General features: G+C 35.5%; 1 protein-coding gene across 4 annotated transcripts in view; it reads left to right on the top strand.

The window, feature by feature from the left end:
- LOC136836843 (protein tincar-like) overlaps window positions 1-21,905 on the top strand; it is a 559,592-nt gene that overhangs the window by 486,278 nt on the left and 51,409 nt on the right. For all 4 annotated transcript variants that reach the window (XM_067101564.1, XM_067101418.1, XM_067101499.1 and 1 more), the window contains 6 exons: window positions 527-808; window positions 5,405-5,524; window positions 8,096-8,249; window positions 10,865-10,970; window positions 13,902-14,120; window positions 18,165-18,359. In XM_067101564.1, coding sequence (XP_066957665.1) covers window positions 527-808; window positions 5,405-5,524; window positions 8,096-8,249; window positions 10,865-10,970; window positions 13,902-14,120; window positions 18,165-18,359 — 1,076 coding nt within the window. The remainder of the gene's footprint in view (window positions 1-526; window positions 809-5,404; window positions 5,525-8,095; window positions 8,250-10,864; window positions 10,971-13,901; window positions 14,121-18,164; window positions 18,360-21,905) is intronic.

Raw genomic sequence — 21,905 nt, 5'->3', positions numbered from 1 at the left:
ACTCAGGCCATCGTTGGACTAAATTAAGAAAGAGATTATTATTGTTTAGAGCTGGAATACGAAGCCAGTAGTAGACCGTGCTGACAAGACGACTGTGGGTTTAATAGCGTCGCAACAGGAGACTGATTAATGACTTGTTTGGTTAGGACACGTACAGAAGCTGTATTATTTCCGTCTGTTTGTTTTATTTTTTTTTTCCTTACCATAGGAAGAGGTGGTGTATCTGCATCCTTTGAGCATAGCTCTAATGTTTACGTAAGCATCTTATGTTGCCCCCGTGTGGTTGTTTGAACTTTTTAAAGAAATTTTTTTCATTGTTTATTATTTTGTGTGCATTTATACGTTCCTATTCCAACACTGGTTTCGATCAGTTCTAATGTTGTTTATGTATACGTTAACGTTGGCTGTTGGAAGTTTCTTTGAAGAATTTTTTTTTCATTGTTTGTTATTTTGTGTTTATTTATACGTTCCTGTTCCAACATTAGCTTTGATCATCTTCTAATCCAACGCACATTTCCTCCTCCAGGTCTAGTCGGGGCAGCTGCCGTCTTAATGTGTTTCTTCTTCTTCGCCGCGATCTTCAAAATCGGAAACTACGCCAACGATGGTTACAGGATGGGGGTGCAGGATGGGGCCTGCTCGAAAGATCCTCCGCCGCTGCCTGGTGCCGCCGGGGGACTGGTAAGGGCTGCTTGGCTCCACGCAGGCCCGACGGCGCCCTTCCTGCATCTTCTTGTCGCTCACCTCCTTATCATGGCCCGACTCATCATGGAAGCCGTGGGCACGAAGGCCGCTTTTCTTCCTGAAAGTAAGGTTTTATCAGTTTTTTTTTTTTTTTTTTTTTTTTGTCGATTTAGTCTTGTTTTATTTTTTTTTTTATTTTCATGGAGATGAACGATCGGTGCGTTGCTTGTTGTTTATATGATAATAATAATAAGATTATTATTATTATTATTATTATTATTATTATTATTATTATTTACATATTTACAATCTTACAGAACAAACCAAAATACCACGAACTTGCATGGCAAACTTTAGCGCAACATTATGCCCCTAGATAAAAATAAGAAAGAAAATGAGTAAATATGTAGCTATCAAGTAACATATTGAAATATATGTCAATAATAACGAATAACAATTAATTTCTTAAAAAGTAAAAAAAAACCGGGGTGAGGGCGATAAGCAAAGGAATGGTATTTTGAGTATATTTCAAGCGAATATATTTAAATTCAAGACTGGAGAACTATGGAACAAAGGCTAAGGCACGGACAAGATTTGAGAACATTAGTTATCTTGGCATTGCCCGGCGTTAGGTTAAAATTAAATATGTTACAATAAATTTAAAAATTCTTGGTTAGATAACATGACTGAATAAAAATTTAGCTCATTTGTACAAGGCAAGACATACTTGATTTCAATACCTTCCTTTACTTTCAAGTATTGTTGCTTACTGAATATGCAAAGCGGCAATCCCGTAAGCAATGTAAACTATTAAATAGAATTAACCTAAAGACAGACGAACTATAAAGGTCTGCTGATAGCCTATTCAATCTACCGTGCCTGGCCACAATTCTCTTTGAAGCTCTATCAAGACAGAACCACTGTGACCACTCCCCTTGGCGCAAAGGGTATCCAAACTCCATCTATGGTGTTTGTACGAATCCTTGTCTCTAATTCATTGGTAGCCATTACACTTGCTTTGACCTAAGAGGAACAATCATAACTCTGTCGGATATAGTAAGAGATTCTGTCCTGTAGCAACCACAGATGTAACCATAGATCTTTTAGTATTATCTTTGGTCCTTTCCTTAAATATGATGACGACTTCCCTTACAATGTTAGTGACTATTTTTTCTGTTCGTGTTCCTTAGGTAATCATAGAAAATATACTTAGTAGTTACTGTACTTTCATGATAAATACAGAGATGAAGGAATTGTTCCAGTCTAAGTAATTTGTGATATAAGTATTTCTTTCAGTGTATCACGGCTTTTTTCTGCAGTAAGATCAGAGTAATGCAATATGATCAAAATAATGCAGTAAGATTAAAATAGAGCCATAAATTCAAGAATTAACTGAAATGTACCTTCATAATAAACTGAACATTGCCAAAACCTTTTGAGGACTAGTATTATTTTTCAATATTATGTATTTATCCAGTGATGCTTTGAAATTTGCTTTCATGTGAAAAATATGTTTTCATTTTTCAGTTCACGAAAAACACCAAATTGGGATGGATGAGAGTTTCATGAGCCCCACACCTTGCACAAATTAATGTTATTTTATTTGAATGAGCATTATGTATGGATTTAGTTTACATAAACACATGCGTACACATATATACGGGGTTAGCATTATCAGCTTCGATATTCTGCGACACATTTACGAGCGAAATAAATCAAATGATTTTTTTTAAATGACTGCCTATGGTAACATTATATTCTGTAAACTGCCGTACTCAAATAAAAATGTGTTGCCTAGTTGTAAATTGCCAGTTTTGCCGGATACCCAGCGATAGATATCGACCGAAAATTTCATATCTCTCTCTCTCTCTCTCTCTCTCTCTCTCTCTCTCTCTCTCTCTCTCTCTCTCTCTCTCTCTCTCTCTTTGAAGCTGCCCAACAGTTCCAGCAGCATATCGAATGCTATTTTTAGGAGCGCACGCCAATCTGTCATTTCAACGTAAAACTCCATCTGTTCAGTTATTACATGCATTCATGGCCGTCTGGCTGCAGTACATCAAACTCTCGTGCCAAAAGACTGTACTGTTGGGCTTATATTGGAGCCTTCAGACTGAGTGCACTTTACCTACTAATTTAAATAGGTTTTCCCGTTTTGTATGAAGCCTCCGGTGAGAGCCCATGGGGCTTATGCCCAACACTTTCCATTTTTAAATGTTTGCTAGTTTTATATCTCTAAAATTACATTGTATTTTTAAAGCTATAATGCAGCCAGACCTACAAGAAACAAGGCATTATAGGGGTAAAAAAGAGAAAAGAGAAGGTCTTTGATCCGAAGGGAGTGACAAGACCTGCCTCTTTAAGGATGGAAGGTTGTAAGATTTATATGTAGAAACGAGAACTGAAAGTGGAGGGAATGAAAGTGGCTCAATATGTGCGCGCGAGCATACACACACACACACACACACACACACACACACACACACACACACACACATATATATATATATATATATATATATATATATATATATATATATATATATATATATATATATATATATATATAATATATTTGTGTGTGTGTGTGTGTCCGTCCCCGTTTACTGCAATTACCAGAGAGGGAGAGGGAGTGAGTGTGTTTGTATCAGTTTCAACCTTTAAGTTAGTGTATTTGGTAGGTCTGTTTCATCATTCGTGCTCCTTTCGTAGATGAATCAGTTAAGCAGTTATTCCATTGCGTAAGATTTCCGTCAGTCTGATTTTTCATAATTTCCTTCTCGCAGAAATAAGTTCAACGCTGTGAAAGACTCATAATAATCAATTATTGTTTTTTATCTCTCTGGCCTTACGACAGTAACCAAAGACTTGACAAATGGTTTTGCATCTTAGTGTAAAATTATCGACACCTCCTCATGGACTTTGCAACCACAAATTTGACTCGAAAGAATATATTTATTTGATTTCCTAATCATCTGGTAACGGTACCATGCGCCACCATAAAAGCATGAATGAATGCCATACTCTAACTTAATCCTTTCAAAACTTACATTACGGCTTCGAAAAATTTGTAACATGGAAAACTCCTGAAGTGTATGTTATTCGTAACTGGATTTTATACTTGTGAACTGAGCTAAGCAAAGATAGCATAATTACACACTCGGGTTAGTATATCCTGGCTATGCTGTGTTGTCCCACTTTCATAATGCTGTTCTTGGAAGTTATTCAGGATCCTGTTTTCTGTGAAAAAAAAAATTATTATCGAGTTTTATCGAGTTTTTAAATTTGCTTTACTTTACTTTTATACTCGAGTTGTTATTTCGTATTTGTAAAATCCACATCTAGACAATTTTTTTATATCAGGATTCTAAGCAAGGGTTGCAATTGTATAAGTAACTTTTCCTAATCTCATTTTCTAGTTTTTCTCGATTTTTTTATCACTTAAGTAGGATATGATCTCTCCCACTCCAGTGTGTTGAGCCATAGTCTCTCTCGTGTTCTTGTTTTCTCGATTTTTAAAATTTAAAGCATATACTTTCTTTCAGTTTAATGTATTGCATCATACTGCCTCCCTTTCCTCTTCTCAATTAATATGAAATACAGCTACTTCAATGGTACTTGATACATTCTCAAATGAAGCCCACGCCTTCCATTTCTTTTAATTCTTTTTGATTCGAGCGCTTCTTCGTAATCTTTAAACAACTAGTTTTCTCATGATCATCTGATCTCCATCCGCCATCATCCGTGTCACCCATTTCTTACACATTATTATTAAACCTCGACCGACTTTCCTTTACGAATCCCAAGTAACGGCCTTCAGCACCCGACCCACTCTGGTAAGTGTCCTGAGAGGCTCCGAGAGTCCTTTCCTAATTGCATCTTTAAGAGGACTCCTGAATTACATACTTATAAGTATTAGTCTATTAGCGTCCTTCAATTAGCATGGATCATCAGGTCGTACCAACTTCTCGAGGACGCTGCCGGAATTCCAAGTGGTAGCCAAGGCAGGAGTGAATGGAGACGAACTAGAATGAGTCTTGAGTTTGTGCTGTGTTTGAAAAAGGTTCGGACGAAAGAGGAAAGGAGGAGGAGGAGGAGAAGGCAGGAGGATTAAGAGGAGGAGGAGGAGTAGGAGGAAGAGGAGGAGGAATGAATGCAACAGCTGAAAAGCTAGGTGTAGATTTGAAACTGTTAGATGGCAAAAATACAAGAACAGAAAAGTGTTTCGTTACGTTCAGTATTAAATGGAAACAGAAGGCATGCTTCTTAAATTATCCATTTCAAATCGGAGCTTCGTTCTGGAATTCTTTATAAATGTTTAGAATGAAATCATATTCAGAGGAATTTATTGTAGCAAAATTTATTTCATTGTGTAACTTCTAGTCATACGTGGATGTCAGTTTTTTATTATGTCTACAATTCAAATTTTCATACTCCTTTTCTAGCTTGTATCTTGTCGTTGGCTTATCTGACAATTTTGAAAGATTCAAGATACGAAACCTTGCATTATGCGTAAGAGAAAATCAGCATTATTATGCACAAGAAGAGTATAAAAAACACGAGGTGTATTTTCTTCAAGTCTCACATTAAATATCATTGCAGCTCTGAACAAATCCTGGCAATCAAGGCTGGAAAGCTTAGTGAATTGTAACGTCAACAAAATGGCCCTCAATAAAACTGAACCTTTGGATGCTAATCACATTTTTTTTTCGTAATCTAACAGGTAACGTCTGGTGGTCAGAATTGTCCAGAGTCTTGCCGCATAAGGACAGAGATTCCATCTTCAAGATTTTCGGACCCAGTCCAGGGACATCAACGCCAAGTACTGAAAGCGCAGGAACGGGTAATTACAGATGTTATTTGTTATTACGAAATATTTGACAATGAAAAATAATATTTTGTTGTTAAATGCTTGTTTTGGTTGGCTTTCGTTATCACTGAATTAATGCAGTTATTATCCAACTAAGACTGTTGGTGTCATTTATGTTAGAAATCACTTGGTAGCAGCAGATTCGGCTGATGTTCAAAGAACCAGCTTTTTAGGTTATTAACCAAGATTAGAGGAGATTTATTATGTCTGCAGCGTTTAAACAGTACTCCCACCTAACATACATGTGTGAAATCATGTAGATGCCAACGATTTATTTGGTACTCCGTAGGTTGCTTTTGAACCTTTATTTGTGGCATGCACTAGCTTAGGAAGTCGAGTCACTACGTTAGTATAATTATCCTATTCTACTGACCACGCATGTGTTTACCCAAAGTTGTATGAGGAACAGGGGTGTAAGAAATAAATGCAACCAGATCTTTGTAAGTTCGAGCATGTGGTCGAAGGCTTTCGGGTTCTGACGTACTCTTAAGGAAGAATCTCAGTTATCATTAGCACCTATTTCTCAGTGCAGTTTTTAGTTTTCAGTCAAAGTCCGTCCGTACTTTTTCTGTCCGCCCTCAGATCTTAAATACTACTGAGGCTAGGGGGCTGCAAATTGGTATGTTGATCAACCACCCTCCAGTCATCACACAACAAATTCCAGCCCTCTAGCCTCAGTAGTTTTTATTTTAATTAAGGTCAAAGTTAGCCATAATCTTGCGTCTGGCAACGATAAGGACAGGCCACCACCGGGCCGTGGTTAAAGTTTCATGGGCCGCGGTTCGTACAGCATTATACCGAGACCACCGAAAGATAGATCTATTTGATCTATTTTCGGTGGCCTTGATTATACGCTATACTGAAAACTCGATTGCGCCCAAGAAACTTCGGCGCATTTCTTGTTTTTTTTTTTTTTTGTAGTCACTGTTAATCAAGCGTAAAAGTATGAAAGTTAAACTGAAAACAATTTCCTTCAGAACTTGTATTCAAAAGATGTACGTGTATAAACAGTTGCATAGGTATCAGACGCTTTCATAAAATCAGATATGAAACGTGCCTAAAATATTATTCGTGCATAAAATTTCCCACATCATCTTCTTACTTCTTTGAAGTTTAAATTAGAAAAACTTTTCTTGACATATTATAGCAGTGGAAGTTATGCTGTTGGGGACGCGCATTGTTATGCATTAGAAGTGTGTCTTCTTATTCTTAGTTTAATGAGCCTTTTTCTTTGTTGTTGCACACACATGACGAACCCCACTGCAGTATTCTGTTAATTTTTCTACATTATCTTTACGATCAGTGTGGTACATAACAACCTACATACTTAACTTATTTATGGTGATGTAACACAGAAAGGTCCAGATTTTATATACTCGTACGTTACTCTATTACAGTATAGTGAGCGTCATCGTTAACGTATTTACGTCAGATTTCCGCTCTGTTGTTAGATGTGAAATGAGTTTTATCTACAGTCTTATGTCTTATGTTGTTGCACCATAAATCCCTGTCTGGTTTAGGACTTCGCATATGATTTTTTTTCTTCATTTTTAGGCTTTGCTACCGTCCTCCGCCCTACTACGTCTTACAGATACTTTTCTGACAAACTTCTCCTCACCCTTTTCATCGCGACCAAACCATACGAACCTTAGGGAGACAAACATTCTATGTATTCATTTCCTAAAATTAAATATTTTGACATTTCCTAAAATTAAATATCCGACATTTATCCGCAGAACTGAGACAGTGATAAACGCACGAACTGACGTATAAAGAAATAAAAATGAGAATTGCCATAATGAGATTCATTACCATGGGAACGACTGCACCACGGGACAATTATCTTGCTGTCACTCTGGGTGCTCATAGTCTGACTGGCTTTGCATGTCAGTGAGTTGGTTCAAAGCGACGTAGCTCATTACCTAATAGAACGTTTTATCTGTTTATTCTATTTACTGTTGTATATTGGATTTGCACTGAATTCTGAGAACCCGACGAGAGGAAGTGAGTAATCTTAGATCATTTGTCAAACTGTTTTTCTGTAATTATTGTAATTCGTTGTATTTTTTAAGGTGCTTTAGTATCTCTTTGCCAGGTCATCATCTGCGTTATAGATTATTATCTTTTGAGCCACTTTTTCCCATGTAAATTATATATAAAAATATATATATATATATATATATATATATATATATATATATATATATATATATATATATATATATACTGTATATACAGTATATATATTTAAATATGTACAAGGAAAAAATGGCCTAAAAGATAATCTGCAATGCAGATATAATAAAGATATGATAAAATACCTTAACAAAATACGTACATACACACACACATATACATACGTATAATGAACTATTACTTGGAAAGTGATATATATACTCGTATATATGTGTGTGTGTGTGTGTGTGTACGCATTACTTTCCAAACATCTTAAACTAAGCCTTGTTCTCCTCTCCAAACAGAATTCCCAAATGACACTGAACAGAAAAATGAAATGAGACGGGTTTCTTTTTCCTCCTGAAACAGGAACTGTTGCATCTCGGTACGAAGCCTCCACGTCTGTCACCCTTCGCGCAGCGGACCTTCCCGAAGACGTCTGGCACGTCGGGGAAATTCCGTGGGGACCGTTCTCGCCCCATTTCCTCAACTATGTCCTAGCCCACCTTATCTATGCTGGAAGGTACGTAGGAAATCTGTGATACAGAGGAGTGTGTGTGTGTTTTTTAGGTCGTTTTTTGTGTAATTTATGAGATTTTTTCCTCTAGGTTTAGCATGTGATGAAGGGGATGTTTTGATGTTATAATGCATTTATTTGAAGGGATTCTTTGACTTAATTATGGATTAATTTGAAGAGATTTTTTGAATTGATTGGGAACTTTTGAGTGTTTTGCCTGTTTTTGAGGGTAATTTTGAGGGTTTTCTTTAAAGTAAGGATTTTTTCCCCTGAAATAAGGGAAATGTTTTAATTAGTTCTTCCAGTAATATTTTTTTTTCTTGTATTTTGACTAAATTAAAGTTTCTTTATTTTTTCATCATATAAATATGGAATATGTAAGATTGTTCCTCCTGCAGATTGTTTTTTTTTTTTTAGCTTTTTTGTGAAATCAAGGTATTCTTTATTTTTATGTAATGAAGAATATGGTATTTTTTTATATATAATGAATGTAATTTTTAGGTTTCCTACGATGAAAAAGATATTTGAGGATCTTGGCTTTGTTGAACGGGATTCTTTGGCTACTAATTTTTCCTTACGTTGTAGCCCTCTGTTGTTACTGAAACAGTTCTCGATGTCTTAAATTATCCTTTGTTTATTGTCGTAGTTGTTAAGTGAGTCGAAGGATATAAAACAAATTTCCGTGGTTTGTATGTTTTTAATTACTGCTCATTGGTGCAAATAAAAAAAAAAGGAAAAATTATTACAAGTTCAATAATTTAAGCAATACTTCTTGCCAAGCCACAAAACTAAATTCAGTTTTATCAGGAGAAGAATAATACCAAATCCCAAAGTCGTGATTTACGCTTTGCCGCCTTCCTTTGGCAGCGAACTCTTCCTTCGACTTGGCTTATTCACCTCAAACCGCAGTCTTTTTTTTTATTATTTTTATTATCCACTCGAACTTAAAAACACACACACACGCAGCGCTTCTCTCAGATCCAATTCAGAAAAGACCTTCCATGAGATAAAAAGAGAAAGAAAAAAAAACAATCTCTAATTAGAATTCAGAGCCAGAAATTGGTGCTGTCAAATAAAGTCGGAAGGTTGAAAACTTCCCGCCCAGAACCCCAAAACTTCAGTGATGACCTTATTGAATATCATAGGAGGAGAGGGTGTTGGACTGGCCACTGAGAAAGTGAAGGAGGAAGGAGACAGAGGCGAAGAGAATTGAAACAAGTTGCAAGGAAGTGATGGGAAATTCGTTTTTCTTGAGCCTTGGTTGGTGATGCAGATTTTGTACGGTCTTCTTCCTGATTAGGGACCGAAGTTTTGGTTGTACTTTGGATGTGATTAATGAACAAGTTTCGCATTAATAAATCAGTGAAGACGTTTTCCTAGTAAGGGATGCCTCCACGGAAATCAAAATAACATTCTCTGCTACTGTCATCCCTTATCTTCAGTACAGACAGGGATAAGGTCTTAGATATTGTTTTAATTATATATTAAAGTATTTCCACTCAAGCTGTTACTTTCTAGAGAAGCAGGTAGAGTTTGTTTGCTTTTTAAAACTGTCCAGAGACTCTGTCATAAAGATATTTCCAATTACAGACTTTCGGAAATGTTTTTATCATGAGTTTGAAAAGGAGAAGGTATTTGTTAGTGAGCCAGAGTGCACGTTGTATATTTATCAGGCAAGAATACATTTTTATTGACAAGTGGGAGATAGACTGAATCTCTTTATGATATAAAGGTTTCTACATTGATATTTTTGTACTTACATGAATATCGGCAACATTTAGAATCATCTTTAAAAAGAGAGCTCATAGTACATACAGTATAAAAGGCTGCCTTTGTGCAGTAGTTTTTTTTCATTTTGCTGTTTTGCAATAAATATAAAAAATTTTCAATAACAACCATGCACAATAGTGGTTCTATGAAAGAATCATTTAGCTCATGCTATAGCAAAGGATTACAAAATGTTGCGGATTACTATGCTTTTGAATGAATTCGATTGTGCGTACAAACCTCAATTACCGATTGCAGTTGATTCCATGTTTAATGTTAGATACCACTTGCATTCAGCAAATTCTCATGGTACATAACGTCTCACGTTATTATTTATGATCAGACTCATAGGGTTTAAAATGTAACAGTTGCATAAGCTGTCACTCATTATCTATAAAAATAAAAAGAAAGACTGCATTTGGTCCTAACACCTCTTAAAGAGGCTGGAAGAGTTGCGTGGGCAAGAAAAGCATTTTATCTCTTACTGTATGGGCTGCCTCTTAAAATAACAGCTTGGTTAACCTTTCACATTCAGATACCCGTCAACATCTCTTTACCATTGCATTAAGGTAGCCGCTGAAAATGTTAAACGTTACTGTCTTCTGCGAACACAAGAAGTCAGAAGATGGTATAGTTAATTTCAAAGGTTAGTGAATTTGTGCTCTGGAGAGGGTGCTGTGAAGAGCTGTTTCAGTACAATTTGGATTTGCTGGGCTCCCAATGTTCACGGTTTATCAAATACATATATGAACTGAGATACAGCAATGGAATAGAAACCAAAGATTTCATGTTTAGTGTACTTATACATATTCAGTATCAAAAGATGTAAAAACCTTCTTGTTCCTTCTTTGCAGATACGCTGGAGTATTTTGGGGCACAAATAAAGGCCTTGGGTTGGTCTTCTTCACACAGTTAATCCTTAATGCAGCACAAAGCATATTTGCCATCAATGGATTCCAGGTAATGAAAATCCACGTCGTAAATTGTGTGTCGTAAACCTTAAGAAACTGTTTCTTAATAAGTTAATGCAAGACCTATAAGATGGAATGTCTTATTATGCTATTTTTATATATATATATATATATATATATATATATATATATATATATATATATATTATATATATATATATATTCATAGGATACTACCACAGTAAAAAAAAATTGTATAGTCAATTCCTATTGCCATATCATTTCGAAAACTTTCGTTATTCATATTGTATGAAATGGATAACTTGCGCTGTAAAAGAGAATTCGTAAGATAATGTCGTTTCTAAATAGGTCCCATCTTTCAGTATTTCATCGAGAAATTATATTTTAGTATAGTTTTATTGTAATACATTTCTTGGGAAGCGTAGATGCTATGTAATATCCTTCATTACATCATTCTAAATTGCACTAATTTTTTTATAAAGATCAGTGCAAGTTATCTCTTAAGTTTTGTGTTAACTATAAGAACTGCCAACGTACAATTGCTATTGAAGAAATACATAATAGATATTTTTGACGTTTAATAAAATTGTTCATGATTTCTATAATAGTATCCCTTGAGTCTCAGGCCCAAGTCATGTTGATATACATTTATAAAAGTGTAAACACTAACTGACTATTCATTTGTGTAATAATAATCTCTCTCTCTCTCTCTCTCTCTCTCTCTCTCTCTCTCTCTCTCTCTCTCTCTCTCTCTCTCTCTCGCCATCCCTGGCCCCCTTTCCTGTGTGTGTGCGTATATGTGTTCGTGTGAATCATTAATCAAGTGCTATCAAGCCTCATGTGAACATAGGTCTCCGGTGTCATCCATTATGATTCATTCAAGAATAGTACAGCTCATATTCCGAGGCTGATCTCATTTCAGATGTCGTATGATTAATGACATGCGCATCAATCAAGAGGAGATAGTTATACATATATATATATATATATATATATATATATATATATATATATATATATATATATATATATATATATATATATATATATATTATATATATATATACAGTGTGTTTGTGCTTGTTTGTATATATGCCTATGAACGAATTGTATATTTATAGATACAGACGAGAGAGAGAGAGAGAGAGAGAGAAGTTGACGTAAATTATGTATATATTTGTTTGGTCGATAGGTGAATACATATACATGGTGTATATACATATGTGTGTGTGTATTTATATGTATTGTACATGTATATATGTGAGTGTATGTATATATATACATATATATATATATATATATATATATATATAGAGAGAGAGAGAGAGAGAGAGAGAGAGAGAGGACTTACACTAGAATCAAAATTTCCCTGATAGCAAATATTAAGAAAGATATCAAACAAACAACAGGATATAATGAATGTAACCTTTCATCATTATGTGCGCTTGCGCTCCCCCCCACATCCCACCGCGCTAGCATGCAAACGCCTGTAGCTGGTAACATTATAGCAACATTTTTCGCTTATGATAATTCGCGTGCTGTACCACGTAGCTATATCCCTGGGCCTCGTATTTTAGGGAACGTGTATTCAGTAACGTTTCCAGCTATTTAAACAGCTGAGAACCGATTGCAGCAGCTGGTGTTTGGTTAGTTCTAAAGCATCGCCGTTGTTGACCCAGTGCAGAGTTGCGAATCCTGTAATGCGGATGCCACCATAATGATTCTTCCCTTATTGCGTAATTCTTGGTCGTCATCCGGAAGTGGGTCCGCATCCATTAGAGTATCAGATGATTCCTCATTGGGGTTTTCAGGCTTGAAGCAGTATATATATATTTTTTAAATAAATATGAATTTGTAATGTATCTCAAGAGAAATTTTGGCGTAGTTGTAATAATTTGTTTTTAAAATACCTTCTAATTTACTCTCAGAGAAAATATCAGTAGAATTAGCACGAGAAATGGTCGTATTTTTATTATTAATTTTTCCATTATTTAAACAAACATGAATTTGTATTGTATATCGGGAGAAATCTTGTCAGTGGTTGTAATTTATTTTAAAAATATCTTCTGATTTATTCTCAGAGAGAGGGGCAGTGTTGTTAACAACAGAAGTGGTCGTATTATTATTATTATTATTATTATTATTATTATTATTATTATTATTATTATTATTATTATTATTATTATTATTATTATAACTCCTCTCTGTGTGTGACGTTATATTGTTATTGCTCATATTATTTTTGTCCTTGCTCTCCGCACTTTGACTCAGAACTACTACACAGATTATGAAAATAGAGAATTCATATTGTAGACAGAATGTCATCGTAGCATCCCTACGGAAGAGAAAATATAAACGGATGAATTAGTTTTAAATTTTTCTGCATACTTATAGTTAAGTTCTACAGCACCTAGAACAGGAAATTTCCGTGTCCAGTCGTGTTGTTATTATTATTATTATTATTATTATTATTATTATTATTATTATTATTATTATTATTATAAGGCAAATTGATAAAAAGTAATAATTACGCTTTAACTTTGATGGTCTTCCTCAAAAAGTATATATTCGTAAAAAATGAGAGTGTGGAGTTAAGAAAAGCTCTTCATATTTCCCGAGATCAGCACTTTTTATAAAAATGTATTTCTTTTCTTTTTTTATTAGTATTGTTACCCTGCACCGTTACAGAAAATGTATGCACGAGTTCTGAAAATGCTAAAGTGTGAATCATGACCAATTCACAAAATTTTACGTGCGTTCCCGGTTCGTCTTACATGAAATTACGATGTTTCCTAAAATAATTTTTCTTTCACAGACAAAACGAAAACGTAGTGCGTAATTTCCTGTGTTGGCTTACCGTTTTGCAAAGAGAGACAATTTCGATTATTCATTTAAAAGCTCAATTCGTACAGTGAGAACGAAAACTTCACGTAAGTTTCCCCTTGTTTTCCACCTGTAGGTTCTGTATAAAGTCCACATCATGGGTCCAGAAACTGTCCTGCCAGTGTACGAGGGGTTCCTGTTACCACTACCAGCCACTTTGGCCGTCTTCACGGCCTCCCAGACACTAGTTCTGGCATCGGGAAGTGTCCTCTACATCTACGGATTCGTTAAATTCAATTCCTTCCTCAATGCCGAGAAGGAGAAGTATCACATCTTGAGTAAACATGGCCACCAGGTAAGAAATGAGAGGTTATGGTTTCATGTAGGTTTTAATATACATTCATAATAAAGTTTATAAGCTACTATTCTTAATAGGTACAAGTGTGCTTATGTTTTTGTTGTTTGATGATGTAGTTATAAGGCAATTTTAAGTAATTGAAATCATCTGAACGGAGAGGAAGATTTAAATTAAGCTAAGATTACAATGTTTAAAGATAATTCTGGTTGCTGGTGACAGTGACTGTTAGTTGCAGTGATTGGATAAAGAATTTTAAAAAGTTTCTCGAAAAGAGAAAGGTGTCCTTGATTCTAAGCTACCACATAATGAAAAATACAGGAAACTAACTTTTTTATTGAATACCAAGCTTTATGAGCTACGTGATAGCTAAGAGTATATACTGTATATTCAAAGATGCCCTTTCCGTTCAGATCATAACTGACTGTAAATAAGCACTCATTACAGGCGCACAGTACCAACCGAAAATGTATACAGGTTATACTGTGAAATTGCTTTGCTTTTAGTTCTGCCTTTTCAGCAAGGCTTAAGATTCCTTTCTCTCGGTTAAATACTCGTTATGCCGTTTTTCTATTCCCTCTTTGATAACTCCACCTTGTCCCCTGTGCACCATTAGTCATTTTTTCCTTTACCATGTTTGCCAATTAAGTCTGCAGCTTTTATATCTCTCTTCGTCAGGCTCTGATTATTTGACAGTGAACTGTTCTGTCATCATATTGTCTTTGTGTGTTATTCAAGAAGCTAGAGCCTTTGTTTTCTTTCAGTGCTTTGTCTGTTCGGCCTTTTCCAAAGAGGAAGTGACAGAGTTAATCAGTTTATATTGCCTCCTGTCTCTTTTGCATTACTCTAATCCTTTTCTTGAATTCATCGATAATCACTGTTGTATTAGCTCTGCGTCATCTCTAATGAACTGGAGGGTAGTTTTGTCTAAATATTTACGATTTAGTTAGGAAGGTCTGTTACAAGATACCGTATGCCGAACTTCCAACTCAATGTTTTATCCCGATCTGATGTTTATTCACCACTAGGGCACCCGTTCTGTAGCCAAAAGCATTGGATAAACAGTTCAGATATCGTCTTACCCACCTTCTCATTCTGATCAGCAACCTACTAGTTACTTTCAACATCTTCTCGACAGAATGTTGCTGATTTCCTCCTTCACTGAGTCTACTTTTCTTCTCATCATTTTAAGCTTCAAATCACTCCAGTTAACTCTTAAATACCAGTTAATCTTGCTGGGTACTGTAATTCTTAGCAGCTTGTTAAGTAATGGAGGCAGTCGTGAGCAGTTAAGTGCTTCATGGGCAAGTTGCCAGTCTTGTTCTTTATCTAATATTTTAGTTCATCTGTGGGTTTTAGTATTGTCAGTATTAACCCACTCATGCGTATTAGTTACGAATATGTTTTACAGAGGTGTATTTAGATGACGATAATGAAATACTGGGGCGATTGTTTCCATATATCAAAAATATTTTCGTGAGAGCACCCATTCATTAACAAATATCGAAGATATGTCCACTGTTTTGGAGGTCATACTGCTACCCCTTTATGGTGAAAGCTTTCGTTTAGTTGGCCTCCCTTACAGATTAACGAGAATGTGTCCTTTTGTTAATTCAGCAAATGACTTTACATCAAATTCTCGTCTATGGGTACCCTGCTTCTTCTTTTTAATAGATTCTGTTTCAGCAGTCATCCTCTTGATTAAGACGGCTGCGTGTCACAGATTCTTGCAAACAAAGACCAGGTGCCATACACCCCTTTGTTTTGCGTGATTTTAACGCCGATTGTCTTTTCAGTCCCCCTTTTCTCTCTTTAATTCTAGTCTGGAATCTCGTGCCTCTCAAAATATTCTTTTGAAATTATAGTTGAATAGAAATAATGGAACAAAATTAGTTGCTTTCTGGTGAATGTTGTTCATTTAATGATGGCCGTCTTTTGACGAATTCCCTCGTACAGGTCACAGTGTATTTGTCGCTTTCATACTTAGCTGTTCGCTGGTCTTGGTTGCCACTCAGATGTCATGAGTTCGCGCCTCCCCCCGGCGATGAAAAAATCACTGGCTCTGTATCATGATCAGTTACTGCTGCAGTGTGGGGTCTGTGGTTGAAGGTTGAAACCAACATATTCTTTGGAAGCTTGAATTTCATGTCAGTGGCCCTCGGCCTTGTTCCATATGAATAGGTTTCATCTACTGAATAAAATAAATAAAAATGAAAATAATTGAAGGTCGATCCCCCAATTCCGAACACTTCATAGCGCATCTAATATTTTCATAATTGTCATCTAGAACTGAAAACCAAATAAACTTCTGTATTGATTTTAGTCTTCCTTTAACGATGCTCAGCTCTGACCAAAAGCACTCTTGACATTGACTAAACAGTCACACTTAAAAATGCACGACTCTTTGATTTCCCAAGGAAACTTTGTAGCGAAAAAAAAAAAAGCTTCCTGGGGGGTAACTTCTTCCCGGATGGCCATTAAATGTTTGAGAAACTTGAAAGGAATGATTTTGCACTTTAATGTAACATCAGTGCCAGCTCTTGCTGAGGCATGACGAATAGAGAAATTTGCCGAGAAAGACCGGAAAAGTAAAAGGTAGACGTCCAACCGGCGGCCGAGAAAGCGAAAGGATGAGTGTCTTTCCAGATGAAGGAAAAGACGCTGATGGAAGCAAAGCTGAAGAAAAGAGATAAAAAGACATCTGATCATGCCGGCTGACGAAGTTTTAGTCCGAGCCTCTGACAGGAATCCTAAAGGCACCACAGATGCGAGGAGGAGCTGGAGGAGGAAAAGTTATCGTTTACTAAGAAAAAATATTATGTAATATAGATGTAAATATGTGCGTATATATACACATATTTACACACGCACACACACACATATATGTATATGTATATGTATATATATATATATATATATATATATATATATATATATATATATATATATATATATATATATATATATATATATATATATTAACTTTATCACATACACAATTGTTCTGTGCATTAGTAGAATTACTAAAAGGACCTCATTCAAACTGGATGGTATCTAATGGAGTTTTTATTCAAAAGTTACAAGCTTTCTTGGACAAACAGTCCACATCATCAAGTATCCTTTAGATACCATCCAGTTTGAATGAGGTCCTTTAGTAATATATATATATATATATATATATATATATATATATATATATATATATATATATATATATATATATATATATATATATGTATATATATGTATTATAAAATGCCAGCCTTAAAAAGACATTGGTGTGATAACGAGCTGCTTCAGAAATCTCATTTTGAAGTTATGTTTTATTTATTTCTGTGATTTGCAGCATTTTGGTAAGAAGAAAAGCTGAGTGTGAGAAAGACATAAAGCCAATATTGTTTCCTACCTTAATCCGTCGTATCCGTTCAAGAGAACATATGTATTATTCAGTAATTCAATTATGCTATTGAATTTTTACTAAACTTTCGTTGGTTCCTTTCGTTCTGGAGGATTACTATGGCCTTCCTAGAGCGCAAATTTATCATTTAGTAATGAAATTAAATTGTTGTAGTATTTTACTGTTTTTGATATATTTCTTTGCAGCTTGATTTTTATTGTTCATGAAGATTTCTGTATCCTAAGTAGATTTTCAGGAAGGAGTGTTTGGTATGTTTCTAACAAGCGACAATAGGAAGTAGAACAAATGTTCGTAGTTTTCAGAACTGACGATCTCGTCGTTAAATTCTGTATAATATGATTTCTATAAGATGTAAGAGTTACTCATGCTTTACTCATAAATTCAGTGAATTAATGGTTTAATGATTCTCTCTCCCAGGTAATCATATTTTTTTGATAAATGTTTTTAGATAACGGTTTAAATCTTATTCTCCCCTATTCAAGACACTTCAAAATGCAGGCTTCTGGGCCCGCTGCTGAGGCCTAACATAGCTCTTTAGTGCTTTATTCGCGAATATCTGCATATGTTTTGTTGATAGATTTTATGAGTGAATGTAATAATCTTATTTTTTTTTTTATCCTCTCCAGACACCTTGGAGTTATTGGCCTCATTGCTGGGGTCTAACAGTGCTGGTGTTCATGACGGCAGCTGCTTCACCTCTGGTACACGACTGGACCGTCGTGTACAGGGCTTCGCTGGACACATCTGTGTTGGTTGCCACAATTTCAACAATCACTCATCTCTTCCTGTGGATTCTACTTTGGATGGCTCTCACTGTCAAGGTAGGCTTCTTTTTTGCTTATTCGAACTTGTATAAATTTGGATGGTTCTGACTGTCAAGGTAGGCTTGTTTTTTTGCTTTTTCGAAATTGTATAAATTTGGATGGTTCTGACTGTCAAGGTAGGCTTGTTTTTTTGCTTTTTCGAAATTGTATAAATTTGGATGGTTCTGACTGTCAAGGTAGGCTTGTTTTTTTGCTTTTTCGAACTTGTATAAATTTGGATGGTTCTGACTGTCAAGGTAGGCTTATTTTTTTGCTTTTTCAAATTCGTATAAATTTGGATGGTTCTGACTGTCAAGGTAAGTTTTTTTTTTTTTTTTTTTTTTTTTTTTTTTTTTTTTTTTTCGAACTTGCATAAATTTGGATGGTTCTGACTGTCAAGGTAGGCTTGTTTTATTGCTTTTACGAACTTGTATAAATTTGGATGGCTCCTGACTGTCAAGGTAGGCTTATTTTTTGCTCTAGGTAGGGGAGAAATTTTGATCACAACAACGAATTCACTGTAAAAACTGCTCTGGAATTATTGACCAAGTTATTCAAGAAATCTGGGCCTGTGATGGTACAAACCAGCTCAGTCTAAACCAACCAACTAGCCTACCAATATGGGATGACTGAGTAATGCGAATGTTGAGCAGGCTAGTACTGTTACTGAATGTGGAACTTGTTTGTGTGCAAACACGAACGTGTCTACGTCAACAATACAAAGAACCTGTACATGCTTGTAGATAGCCAAATGAATGAAGATGGGGAAAGGTAAAAACACAAACTGTGGCGTGAAAGTCCCGGGGTCTGAGGAGAGGCAGTGTGACAGAAATCTGGAAGGGCTGACGTTTTTTGGTGATACATTGTTGACTGTTGATTATAAGGCGAAGTGTCCAAAGATGGTAATAAAATTAAAAGAATCTTGATGTACACTATTTTAAATTTAATCCTGTAAGCTAGCGCTACAACTCCCAAGGCCATCGAGATATAAGCAAAAGGAACAAGATTGCCAATAAAGTTCAAGACATTATGGAAATAATGAATTTACACAGGAGTGTATGAATCCATAAAACTAGCATCAGGAAGACTGAAAAGAATGTTAATCTACAAGAGAGGCGTAAATTGAAGTATTTAAAAGATTTTCTTAGAGAGCCTGTCTAGAATTTGGGTTGCCATAGGGCGGGAGGGGGGAGGTATTTGGATCAATAAGATCTAAAATGGTGAGGAAAAATGTAAACATGTTTTACGAAAACCACTGCTAAAGCTGAAATGTGGGTTACAATGAACAGTGGTTATTTGTACCACTCATTGTTTTGAAACAATCCAAAAGCCAATTTGTTTGACCAGAACACCATTAGAGAACAGAATGCCTGATTGTGAAACAGAATATAGAAAAGATAATAGTGCATACAAATAAATAGTAAATAGTAAGGATAAACATACAGATTGTGACAAAATGTGTCTTAGTTAGGCCCGAAATTAAACCAACTCAGACCCGAAGCTTTTTAAGGCTTAGCGCAGCCCGGTGTAGGGTTACTGCGAACAGCAGGAGAGACGGGGTTGAGTGCTTCTCCCAGAAAAACATTAATTAATTGTAATTAATTCATTAAGGATAGGAAAATGAGCGTTTTAGTGAATATGAAGCAAAAGAATATAAAGTAGGTGGCGGATAGTAAGACAAGGTTTACAAAAGCATGTATGGAATATTTGTAAATGGATCGCTCTGTCGGATAAGTCTATCGTTGGTGAATCCCGTCACGTTTCATTCTAAAGCCACCTACTTTATAACCGATTTTCCCTCTCGCACATATTTATAAATACACTTTGTTCTAGATCTACCTATCTGTCCAACTGTCAGCCACACACATATTTGTATGTTTAAACGGTACATACTCTTGCGCACATTTTCAGAAGGTTAGAGGGATTTTTCAAGTCCATGATGAATTCGTCGGAGGAACGCTTTGAAATTACCGCTGTTTTTTAAAACCCTCTTACGTTCGGAAAACAAAATCATCCATTGCATCGTTTATATGATCGTTGCCCCGAATCGACTTAAGGAAATGACTTTTTTATTTGAGTTCGACATTCATTGTCTATGTTGTTAATTTCTCTGATTCTTATTTGTGTTACTAGTTTTTCAGTTTTGATTCTCTTTGTCATTTTTTCATTTATATCATTGTTTTCACGTGCTACGTGATTTTTTTAAAATTTAGTTTTGCGTCATTTTACAGTTCCAAGTACTATTTCCTTTTTTCATAATTTTTTAGGAGTAAGTCTCCTGCAATTTCTGTTATTTATTTGTTGCGTCAGTTTACATTCCTAGGTACTATATCCTTTTTTCATTACTTTTTACAATAAGTCTCCTGCAAATTCTGTCATTCATTTGTTTTTCAGAAAAGAATGTGTGCTTTCTCTCAAAACACATTCCTTTTATAGAGACAAAATATCAAGGAAAAATAGATGCATATATTAAACTGCTGATACTTGTGTCTGCGATTACTTCTGTCACTGCTTCTGCTACCACTGCTACTGCTGCTGCTGCTTCTGCTGCCTTCGTAGATGATCCAGTCCATCCGTCTTTTCCAGATCACATTTATTTAATGTTCCTTGAACAGGGAAATTCTTTGGAAGAACTCGTCTCATTTGCATTTTGTTGCAGTTTGGCGTCAGAGTGAGACTTGGATGATGGTGGATGTGTTTTTGCTGTCGCCTTGTTCCAGCCGAGAGATTGATAGACAGATGGATAGATGGAGAGGGAGAGAAAGAGAAAGAGAAAAGAGAGAAAACAGAGGCTTTGTTTTTTGAGGAAAAAGATTTCTTATTCCTAGAGAGAGAGAGAGGGGAAGGAGGTATCATCTGAGGGAATGACCTCATGATCTGCCAGTGTTTCCCTGTCTTCCTTTCCTTTTGACAAGGACAGATAGATAGATAGATGAAATACCATGGTTATTCCTTTGCAGATCATTTCGAGTATCCTACACGAACAACTTTTGTTTGATGGAATATGAATACGTAATGTGGAAAACCCGATCGCCCGACACATTTTAGAGCTTTTTAAGTAAATTAGGAAAAGTAAATACTACAGTTAATAAATGGACGAGTGGCAGTACACAGTTACATGAACTATATACTATATATATATATATATATATATATATATATATATATATATATATATATATATATATATGTGTGTGTGTGTGTGTGTGTGTGTGTGTGTTTGTGTATTTTCGAACAGATGTACGTGCATAGTATTATATCTTTGCATACGCTCTCTTGCGTTTTATGTGCGTGTTTACAATACAGACATACATACATACACGCATGAAGAAAGTCCTCTAAGAAACTAAGAGGATCATAAACCAGATTCCGTTTTGGGTCATTATTACATCTACACGGGAAACCTTTTCAAAACCCCCGTTCTCTGCTGGGTGTCACCCAAGGGAAATCGAGGTGAACTGTCTCTTGCAGTGGCATGCAATTTACTTAAAAAACTGGAAGACTCCGTTTTGTTATCCCTGCTATTTGTTACGCGTTCATATTCTTTTCTCTAATGTTGTCAGG

The sequence above is a fragment of the Macrobrachium rosenbergii genome, chromosome 1 (assembly GCF_040412425.1).
Source record: "Macrobrachium rosenbergii isolate ZJJX-2024 chromosome 1, ASM4041242v1, whole genome shotgun sequence".
In the NCBI taxonomy this organism is placed as follows: domain Eukaryota; kingdom Metazoa; phylum Arthropoda; class Malacostraca; order Decapoda; family Palaemonidae; genus Macrobrachium; species Macrobrachium rosenbergii.
This window is presented reverse-complemented; position numbering and strand designations above follow the sequence as displayed.